General features: G+C 32.6%; 1 protein-coding gene and 1 long non-coding RNA gene across 3 annotated transcripts; both read left to right on the forward strand.

Moving 5' to 3' along the window:
• Nucleotides 1-4,729: 4,729 nt before the first annotated feature.
• Nucleotides 4,730-5,634, forward strand: LOC111403940. The gene is made up of 2 exons (XR_002704594.1): nt 4,730-5,064; nt 5,351-5,634. It is a non-coding gene; the product is annotated as an uncharacterized LOC111403940 (long non-coding RNA).
• Nucleotides 5,635-6,748: 1,114 nt separating this feature from the next.
• Nucleotides 6,749-7,418, forward strand: LOC111404958. 2 transcript variants are annotated; one of them, XM_023033679.1, is made up of 3 exons: nt 6,749-6,994; nt 7,079-7,148; nt 7,240-7,418. In XM_023033679.1, exons 1-3 carry the CDS (start codon nt 6,838-6,840, stop codon nt 7,295-7,297), a joined length of 285 nt encoding a protein of 94 aa, XP_022889447.1. In that variant the 5' UTR covers nt 6,749-6,837; the 3' UTR covers nt 7,298-7,418. The 2 variants fall into 2 exon arrangements, with proteins under 2 accessions (XP_022889447.1, XP_022889446.1); XM_023033678.1 differs by having other exon boundaries at nt 6,769-7,148.
• The last annotated feature ends 4,005 nt before the right edge of the window (nt 7,419-11,423 follow it).

Consider the following 11,423-nt stretch of genomic DNA (forward strand, 5'->3'; position numbering starts at 1 on the left):
TTCCTTTCTCCATTCTATTTCTCTCTTAGACTCTCTTTTCTCTTCCTCCTAGAATATTTGGGTGCACTTGCTTTGTTCAAAATATGAGACCTCAAGTTACCAAACTTGATCCTAGATCCCTTAAGTGTATATTTTTGGGTTATTCTCGACTTCAAAAAGGTTATCGTTACTTTTCTCCCTCCTTAGTACGGTACTTAGTGTCTGCCAATGTCACTTTTTTCGAGTCCACTCCTTTTTCTAATGATGCTGTGTCATCTAATCCATCGTCTATTGAGTCTGGGGATGATTTCCTTATTCACACTATGACTACACCTGTGTTAATAGTATCTTCTCGTCCTCCTACTCGAAGTGCTTACACTCGTCGTGTGCAGTAGTCTTCGGTGGCACTTGATACTAGCCTTGACTTGCCTCCTCTACCTGCTACTTCGCCTCGAGATTCGTCACCCCCTCCTGATTCTACTCTTGATCTTCCCATTGCTCTCTGAAAAGGTGAATGATCTTGTTCTTATCCTCTCTCTTCTTTTGTTTCTTACCATGCTTTGTCACCATCCTCCAAGTCTTTCATTGCCTCCTTAGATCATGTGTCCGTACCAAAATCTATCTCTGAGGCTTTATCCCATAGTAGATGGCGAGCAGCTATGCAAGACGAAATGTTGGCACTGGAACATATGTTGGCACTGGAACATAATCACACATGGGAATTGGTTCCTTTACCCCTCAATAAAAAGGCAATTGGGTGCAAATGAGTGTTTACAGTCAAGATGAATCCTGATGGGTCTGTTGCTCGATTGAAGGCTCGTTTGGTTGCTAAGGGGTATGCTCAAACTTATGGTATGGATTATTCTGAGACTCTAAGCTAGCTTCTGTTCGATTGTTCATTTCTCTTGCTGCTGCCTATCATTGGCCACTTCACCAACTGGATGTTAAGAATGTATTTCTCTATGGAGATTTGTATGAAGAAATTTATATGGAGCAACCACCAGGGTTTGTTGCTCAGGGGGAGTCATAGAAGGTATGCAAATTACAAAAGTCATTATATGGTCTGAAACAATCACCCTGTGCCTGGTTTGGGAAATTTAGTGAGGTTGTGATTGAATATGGCTTGAAAAGAAGTGCATATGATTACTCAGTATTCTTTAAACGATTTACAGCTCGGTGTATTTTGTTAGTTGTATATGTTGATGATATTGTGATTACTGGTAGTGATATCAGCGGCATAAGTATGCTGAAGGCTTTCCTAGGCACAAGATTTCAAATAAAGGAGCTAGGTCCTTTGAAATATTTCTTAGGGATAGAAATATCTCGAAGTCGTAAAGGAATTTTTCTATCTCAAAGGAAATATGCTCTGGACCTACTGGATGAGACAGGTTTAGAACAAAACTTGGTGACGCCCCTATGATAACAAATGTGAAACTCGAAGCAGAAGATGGAAATGTATTTGTTGATGCAGACAAGTACAGGAGGGTAGTGGGAAAGCTTAACTATCTTACAATTACTCGGCCAGACAATGCATTTCCCGTAAGTATTGTTAGTCAGTTTATGTCATCTCCTAAAACTTCACATTGGGATGTCGTAACTCATATATTAAGGTATCTTAAAGGAAGTCCAGGGCGTGGAATTCTTTATAGAGACCGTGGTCATTGTAGGGTTGAAGGTTTCTCGGATGCTGACTGGGCCGGTTCTCCCGTGGCTCTACTACAGGGTATTGTGTTTTCGTTGGAGGTAATCTAGTCTCTTGGAAAAGTAAGAAACAGACTGTTATAGCTCGATCAAGTGCAGAATCTGAATATCGGGCTATGACACATGTGACTTGTGAACTTATGTGGCTACGCCACATACTTGGAGAAATTGGCATTGATACGTCTCACTCTATGAACTTGTGGTGTGATAATCAAGCAGCTATTCACATTACCACTAATCCAGTATTTCATGAGAGAACAAAGCATATAGAGGCAGACTGTCATTTTATTCGTGAAAAGCTACAACAAGGATTAATTTCGACTAAGCATGTCAAGACAGGAGATCAATTAGCTGATGTATTCACTAAGGCTTTAGTCAGAACTCGAGTAAAATATATTTGTAACAAGTTGGGCATGATTGATATCTATGTTCCAGCTTGAGAGGGAGTGTTATGGAATTATGCATCAAATTAGGCTTATGATTATTCATTACATATACGACAGATATATATGGTAGGTGCATATTTTGATAGGGTAGTTTCCTTATGAGAAACATTCCCTCTGTGTAATATATATATATATCTATATATATAAGAAATCAAATTATACTTTTATTATATGCATAGGATCAAGGGGGGGGTTTGTTGGTTTTGTTGTTGAGTGTGTATTTTTTGTTGGTTTTATTGTTGTGTGTGTGTTTGTTTTGCTGTTTTATAACTTTAATCCTACTCAGTACTCTCCTTAGTTTTCTATAAATCTTTTATTAGAATCATGTAAGAATCACTTCTTTTTTTTTTTTTTAATTTAAATCTTCACCACCTATGATATATAAACTTGAACTTGATTTCTTTTTATAAGGTTACTCGTGACACTCACTTATAAAATTCTTAGATTAATTTATTCCTTTTCCCCAGCATCTTTAGAAAACATCAAAAGGCTCACTCCGACCAACAGTTTTCTCTTATTTGGGTCACTCAGGATTAACCTAAAAACAGTATGACTTCTAAAAATCAAGTTATGCTTTTATTATATGCATAGGATGAAATGATTTATCAAATATTTACATAACTATAGATGCATAAAACATTATAAATACATAAAACATTAAACGGAGATTTATAAATTTATCTTAAAAGATTTACAACTAAGAATTTTCCTTTCAGGAAGTCCCTAAAGTTCTTAAAATAAAAGTTTAAGAAAACAAGAGTACTTTAAAATATTCACAAGAATTTCAGCTATACAATGATTTTGGATTGAGAATTTTTCTATAAAGAGGTTTCAACCCTGTAAAAAAGAAAAAGAATGTCAGTTAATAGAAAATAATATAGAAGAAGAATATGAAATAGATCTAGAGACAATAGAAATAATAGACTATGAATTCTTAGACAATGAAAAAATATATCATAAATTAGTTACAGAACAAGAAATAGATAGTTTAATATCAAAATTAGAAAAAATGGAAATAATATGAGAAAATGTATTAAAATATTGGGAAAAAGATAGAATAATGTGTGAACTAAAAATAAAAAATCCAGAATATATAATAAAGACAAAAAATATAGAAGCTACAAATAATGATTTTGAAGATTTAAAATGCATATAGAAGAACTTATAAAATTAGGAGTAATAAGAAAATCAGATAATCCTCATAGATCAGCAGCTTTTATAGTAAGAAAACATTCAGAAATTATTAGAGGAAATAGTAGAATGGTAATAAATTATAAAAGATTAAATGACAATACAATAGAAGATACATATAATATACCAGATAAAATAGTTTTAATAAATAAAATTCAAGATTGTAAGATTTTTAGTAAGTTTGATTTAAAGTCAGGATTTTGACAAATCAAGATGCATTCGGATAGCATAAAATGAATAGCATTTACATGTCCAGAAGGCCATTTTGAATGATTAATTATATCATTTGGAATTAAGAATGCACCAAGTATTTTCCAAAAAAAAAATGAAAAATATTTTTAATAAGCATAATAAATTTATAGTAGTATACATAAATGATATTCTTGTATTTAGTAAAAATAAAAGAGAACATAGAGGTCATTTACTGATAGTTTTTTCAGAATTTATTAGACATGGACTAATTATTAGTAAAAAGAAAATAGTTTTATTTAAAGAATATATAGATTTCTTGGGAGTAAATATAGGAGAAGGAAAAATTAAACTTCAACCACATATAGCTCAAAAAGCTTTAGAATTTTCAGATAAATTAGAAGACTTAAAACAAATTCAGAAGTTTAGGAAATGAGAAAAATATTCTTCCAAAATCAACAATTTGAAATAGGGGTTTTGCTCTCGAGTAGGGTGAAAATTTGCAGAGTTTGAGGGCAGAAGAGAGGATAAAATGGAGAGTGGATGAAATTTACTGACTGATTTTTTCTTCTTCTTTCGACTTTAATTATATTTACATATCTAAATCCTTATCAGCTGGTGCCAATGCACATCTCAGGGAATTGGTTCCATTTTCAGTTCTGCATTCAACACCGGACCATCCGGTTCTCAGTTTACATGTCCAGAACCGTCTTTTTCCTTTACAGTGCCAAACCATTCAGTTCCATTTGCCCACCCTTATCTTTTAGTTCTAGTCTCTGTCTGTAAGGAGATAGTATGAGGAATTCCATGAAGGGTGAGTGAAAGAACGAGTTGAAAAAGAAACACATTTTAGTTCTAGTCTCTGTTTGTGAATTTGCACGGCGACATATTTTGTTGGTTAATCTGTATTAAATTCGTCCCTTCTAGTTTCTTTTTGTGGTAACTGGTAAGGACCAAACTGGATAAGGTCAAAACTCGTTTTCTTTTGTGATGTGTTGTTACGTACATGCCAGTGCCGTACCTTGTTTCTCTCTTTTATATTTAAGGTGCTAGAAAAGTTTCCTTGATTCCATATTTTGAATCATGATTGCTCGGTTTTGTTTTTGTTTTTATTTTCTTTTTTTGCAGTTTCTGGATGGTTGGGTTATTTTTTCTGAGAATGCTAGACCAAGACCGCCTCCTCCATCTTTGAATAATGCACAAACATATAATCAGCCCTGATTGGGAAAAAGGTCCACTGGTGATATATGCCATTCTTTGATCAAATAGAGCATTTGAATATCAAGTGATGTGTGCTTGGGTCGTGTTGCTTTCTCTATTTAGTAATTCTGAAGCTAGATTAAGGTGCACATCTCAACTGTTTGCACCAGTTGAGGTACACATTAAGTGGAACATTTTTGTATCAATGGACAATGATATATTTAGTACATTAAATTAAACAAGTGTGTGAATGATACGTATCAACAGCCAAATACTTGGCAAGAAAATCCTGAGGCAAGAGGCCTCTGATCAAATGCACGTGGATGACACGTGTCCACGCGGTTTCTTTGTCGAGAAGGTAAGTTGAAGCAATTTTAACAAAGAGTTAATTTGATATGAACATTTTCGTCTATTAGCATTATACATTAATTTGAATATGACTCTAATCGTATTTCTCCAATCGCACTCCAACACAATGAGAACATTGATTCAACAATTCTTATATAATTATGTGCACCACACATATCATAATTGTCTTGATTCGAAATATCCATTTATTGTATTGTGATGCGACTCTTATATTTGTAATGTAATGACTAATTTTCCATATGCAATTGAGTGCACCCATCAATTTTGGCAAACAGGTGGCTTCAAGGGGACCAGTTTGTATTCAATTCGACCAATGGCCGAGGAGCATTTGCCTTGTAATGGAAACATCTCGACAACTTGATACTAATAACTTCGAAAGCTACTACACTCTTGATATTTCAAGCTAATTTTTGTCGTTTCATTTTATGTATGGTAGAGACTTTTTTTTAGTATTTAGATTATATGAGTTGGAAGTTAAGATGAAAACAATTTAAATCCTGCTTCATCTCTAGGCACCATTTGGCATTTTCAATGGGACTTCAAACAATTTTTGTGTATTTATGAGATATTGAGTAGTTGTTTTCTTGAATGAGACAGAGGGTTTTCCAGAAGATGGCATAATCGATATGAATATAAAAAGTTTTTTGTATAGAACATTTTGATGTTAGTTATTAGTTATTACCTTTTGTTTAGAGCATTGTTAAGAGACTCCTTTTTTAAAGAGCATATTCTACAATTTAGAGAACATTTATAAATTTAGAGAATAAAAACCTTTAAGCATTCCAACAGCCTCTTTATATCTAAAACATAATTTTCTACTTCTTTTTTCATATTTTTTATTTCCACTAACTTGCCTCTAAATTATTATATTGTTTTTCTACATTATAAATTGAAATACTTTAAATACATTGAACTATAAAAAGTGGATTTGGCTCTCCAAATTTGATGAGACGAACTTACTTTCTAAATTAAAATGTCAATTTAAAAAGCCTCTTGGAGCATATTTTGAAGGAATGAGTCTTTAAAAATAGAGAGGTGTTTTATATTTGAAGGGGTTTTTCGAAAATGCTCTAAGGTGACTAAATTGTGCTAACTTTTGAATAAGAATGTGAAAGGGATAAGAGGTTAAACTTATTGCCACCATGTTTTAGGGTTGTTTGACAAAGTTCTTGATAAATAGTTTTAGTATATTATAATAAAATGTATAATTGAAAATGTGATAAAAGTTGTAGCTCTCGAAATTAATTGTTGATTTTGATTTCAATTTTTTAAACTTTTCCATATAAGCACTAAATCACACTAAAGGTACCTTATCTTTATATGTTACCATTTAATATTCTCAAGTTTCATGTCAATGCGAGATTTGGCAGATAAAAAACAATGAGTTATCACATTTTAATTCGTCAATTTTCAATTTTAACTACAAATTTTATGGATCAACAACTTTCTTCAACTTTATAATTATATATTTTATTAAAATTTACTAATTTTTTTATTTATTTATTTTATTATTATTATTATTTTTTTTTTTTTTATCAAAAGTGTTGTCACACGTCCCTTAATTCAATAACATTTTATTTTATTATCAAGGTAATGTTGAACACCAATAAATTGGAGGGTAAGCCCGTAATAAAACTACAATTGAGTGGCAACTTCGACCCATATCCGCTTCAATACAAAACCTTCACCCCCATTATTCTATATAAACACTGCCTTGCAACCGTAACTAACACTCTCCTCACCGCTGTGCGTGTAAAGTAACATGAAGTTTCTATTAGAATTAGTCACATGTTATGGTTCTTCGTCTACTGACTCGGAAGTTCGGCAGCCAGCGGAGGAATCCAGATCACTGGTGGCATCAGGAGCTCGGCGCCGCGTCGGAGGGAAGCGGGGGAAGGTGGTTGGTGTGAAGTCCGCTGGTGAGTGGAGTCCAACTTTGTCGTCAATCTCGGAAAACAATTTCTTAAGTGAGAGGAATAATCAACCGCGGCCACATGTTGTAGGGTTCAATAAAAACCTCAAGAGAAAAGTCGGATCCAAATATCAGGACCCTTCATATTGTGATGATAGCAGGTATGAATTAGACTGACGAACGGATAGAATTTGAACTTTTTAATGGACTCTTAATTTATTATTATTTATTTATTAATATTTTTTTGTGCAGGCGAGCTTCGATTTCAGCAACCGTGCCTGCATTCTCTCCGACAGCTTTTCTGTTTTGATTGGTCAATCCTCCTCTGGTTTTCTATACCTAGATCCAAGCCTACGAATAAATTTTGTACATGTTGTATCTATATATAAAAATTTATATATTGATGAATAAATATAAGACTGCTGCAACTATTGATTGTCCATGCATGAGGGGAGGGTGGAGAAATTCAACTTTGCTTTAGACTGCTGCGTCAAGGATTCGAATCCTAAAATATGGATTTGACTCTTGGGTAAGTGCAGGTGTACAAGCAGCCTTCCACCCTATACCCTTCGAGGCATAACCTGCGATTTACCTCCCTCACGATGCTCCAGGGCAGGGGTGGTGGGGGACCCTTAAAGTTAGGGTTTAACCTTTTTTTTTTTTTTTTTTTTTTGATAAGAAAAGAAAAAGTTAATCAGGAATTTTAAATAAATAAGTTTAGTTCATCGTTAATAGTTTAAACTTTTAAATTTAACCGGATCTAAATCTATTCTAAAATAGACAAATATCTTGAGCTTAAGCTCGTTTGGAAGGAAATGAGAGGCGTTTAGCTAAAATAAATTCGATGGGGCCTATTCTCTTGTTTGCATATAGGAGAGGCTTAATGCTTTGCTTCATGAATATGGTTGGAGATCGATGAGGGTTTTCTTTTTCGTTTTTTTTTTTTTAAATTCTTTTCCTAATGGACAAGTTTATGTAAATGGGATATTCATGTGCCCCACCAATTTATACCCCAAATTTGTGCAAGTAAAGAACTCCACCAAATTCATTATAATGTGGACAGTGGTCCAAATTAACGGAAGGTGATGTCCACATAAATTTTATGGACGCATCTCCCATGCACATAAATGAAGGGGCCCAACTGTCGAAGACAAGAGGGCAAATAATTTACATGACAAAATAGCAAAATATAGTTATTATTCAATTAAAAAATTTCGTTCGAAAAAATAATTTCAAATAAAATGATTAAAGTATACGGTTACACTCAATAAGCATTCTGTGAGCTAAGTAAACGTTATCGTTCGCTTTACGGTTGGCAACGGTTCGGTTATGGGCGATTCGGTCAAAATCATAACCGCACCACCAATTTTTTGATCATACCATAACCGCACCATAACCACGTAAATCGGTTCGGTTATTATCTCGGTTCCGCACGGTTCGATTCGGTTAATAACCATGAAAATAAATTATTTTTTATAAATTCAACCATCAAATTGATATAAAACAATTTATGAAAAAAGTCAATGAAAACAAAAACATAATATTTTAAACAAAAATGCAAACATTATCAAACAATATTTCTAATGAAAAAGCAAACATTATCCCAATTTTCAATTGTAAAATAAAAATTTAACAAACAATATTATAAATATAACAATACTAAACTTTTCCTTCATTCTTAATTACTGTGTATCGAAATTACTTGATTCATTCTTCCCCACAAATCTTACTAGCACTCAAAGTTGATTCCTATATAGTAGATAAGAAATGTAAATAGAGAATACAACGATACTACCTATTCTAGAATAATTTTAATTAAGATTTAAATGAAAAAAATACCTCTTCGTCAGCTTTCTTCTCGCTAAACGTTGCACGAGCTCTGAAGTATGATAAGAAGAAGAATTTTCTACACACAATAGAAAAAATTTAACAATAAAAGGAGTCGTGTGTGAGTTTGTGGTTTGTGGAGAGTAGGGTTTACATTTATATAATATCATACTAATGCTATTATTATGGGCTAATGATAAGTGGGTTGGCCGGCTGAGTCATAGAGATGTAATTGGGGGGAGGCGGGGAGGATTTTGTTTTGGGCTAGATAGAAAAGTAGTGTGAAGCCCAATAATCAATTCAATTTTTTTTTTTTTTTTTAGCGGGTAATAGGTTCTGTTTCGGTTCAACGGTGTAAATACCATACCCGCACCCTCAAAAACCGGTTCATTAAAATAAAAATCATATCCGCCCCATTGCACCATCAGTTCGATTTTTTTTCGCCCCATTCGATTCGGTTAATCGCGATTTTCAATTTTGACGGTTCAAATTGTCATTTCTAGTTCGCTCAACTCAAGGAATTGATTTCAGTTACTATTTATATTGGCATACACGGATAAACATGACAAAGTGTGTTGATAAAAATATTGATAAGAAAAGCATTTACTTGACACAACTTATTTGAAAAACATTTATATTGAATTTTCACCAATAAAATGAGATACGTACTATTTAATAATATCACAACTCATGCGTAAGCCCTAATACTATAAAATATTCCAAACTTGAAAAAACTAATTTGAACTACTTATTAAATCTGAAAAAATATGAAAATAATTTGTTTTATACATTACTAATTAATTTGAAAATATTGAAATAGCAATTCAAATGTTAACATTGTGCAAAATAATAATATTAACCAAAATTATTTTATCTTCAAAGTAATTTTGGATGGTATATACTTTTTAATTTTATTGTATAAACAATAAAATTTAGAATAAATATTTAAGGTATCCTAAGTATTGATTACTGATTTATTTATTTTTAATAATTTAAGAAGAAATTTGGCTATAATAAACATAAGAAATTATCAGTTCAAGTAATAAAATTTAAAACTAATAAATTGTGTAATTAAGTCATACACTTGATATTAAATTATCTCTATTAGAATTTATTAGAATATAATTGCATACCACTCGGATGATTGTTTTCCATTAGATTTATTAATAATTTATAAATAAACAATAAACTGTTTACATGTTAATTGCCGAGGCAAGAACACTTGTGATGTGTGTGTTTTTTGACCAAGCAACTTAACTTACCTTAAACGTTAGTCTATTTAATTTGTGTCATATAATGGCCTATTTAAAGTCTCCGGTAAACAAAATTCCACGCAAAATCCCACATATTCCAAATACAAAAAAGGGTATTCCCTCACCCAATACCACAACAAAAGGTGACAAAATTGTGCTGCCTGAGTTGCACATCCTAATGCTATTTTAAGGATGTTCTTGTTTGTTCATAATATCCAAATTTGCTTAAGCTTATATAGAAATGGTAAATATTTTTCAAAACATGGTGTGTCATTCAAATCCATGTTTGAATCAAAATTGAGATACTAATACAAGTTCTTCCCTTCTAAATCAAATAGATTCATATATGATGGAAATTATAATATCGTCTATATATGGAAAAAAAAAATTACTCTGTTCGAGAGGGATGATTAATAAGTGATCACGTCATTAGTTCATGTGCATGATTTACTCGATTTTTTTCTTCCTAAACTATTTCGTGCTACAACTAATCACAATAAATTTCTTCGAGGAAATAATTAGTAGTTACCTTCTCTTTTTGGCTTCACTCTTCTTGTCACTTGAGCTAGGCATTGAGTTAGACCGATTCCAAATTCCACAAGCGGGTTCAAATAACTTCAAGGATGAAGAACATCATTGAAAGAAAATAGTTTCCTTCCATAAAGAAAAGCGCAATTGTGACAATATTCTATCACATAAGCATGCAACACAAGAGCTCAAACTTCCTAGTTTCTTCAAATGTTCAAAGGTTGCGTGTTTCAACTCGATAAGACGAGAAAAGTTGTCGACTGGTGTTGAGATTTTTGTTGTAGATAGTCATGATTACTTGGGTCATTGAGATGAATGAAATGGACTTAAGATGTATGAAGTTCACCTAACTTGATCCAATCAAGATAGGTGAATTTGGTCAGGATTTTCTAGTTTTACATGTCATACAAATAGACCTGAAATGTCACAACACAACAATTCTATTTCATTATTGTATCATTTTACATCATGAAGTCGTAAGGCCCTCCAAGTTTGTTACTGCATTTTGTACGAGAAAGCAGGTAGGTTCAACTAGAACACAAATTATAACAACTAGATCCTGCATATACATCTCAGACAAAAGAAATGGCGAAAAAGATCGAAAACACAATATTTATATGGTTCGGTAATGAGCCTACTTTTAAATGACGAACTCAAATTCTTTACTACAAAATTAATGGGTTACACAAGTATCTCTTTGGCAAAAGTCGAGACATAAAATTAATATTTAACTAATCACCAAAACAAGGTGGCCCGAGAATAGAATGTAGGTCACTTATGTAAGGAATTTACTTAAACATGCACAGCGGAATTTAACAAGTTTCAATT

This window comes from Olea europaea, chromosome 11, assembly GCF_002742605.1.
Source record: "Olea europaea var. sylvestris chromosome 11, O_europaea_v1, whole genome shotgun sequence".
Taxonomy (NCBI): Eukaryota; Viridiplantae; Streptophyta; class Magnoliopsida; order Lamiales; family Oleaceae; genus Olea; species Olea europaea.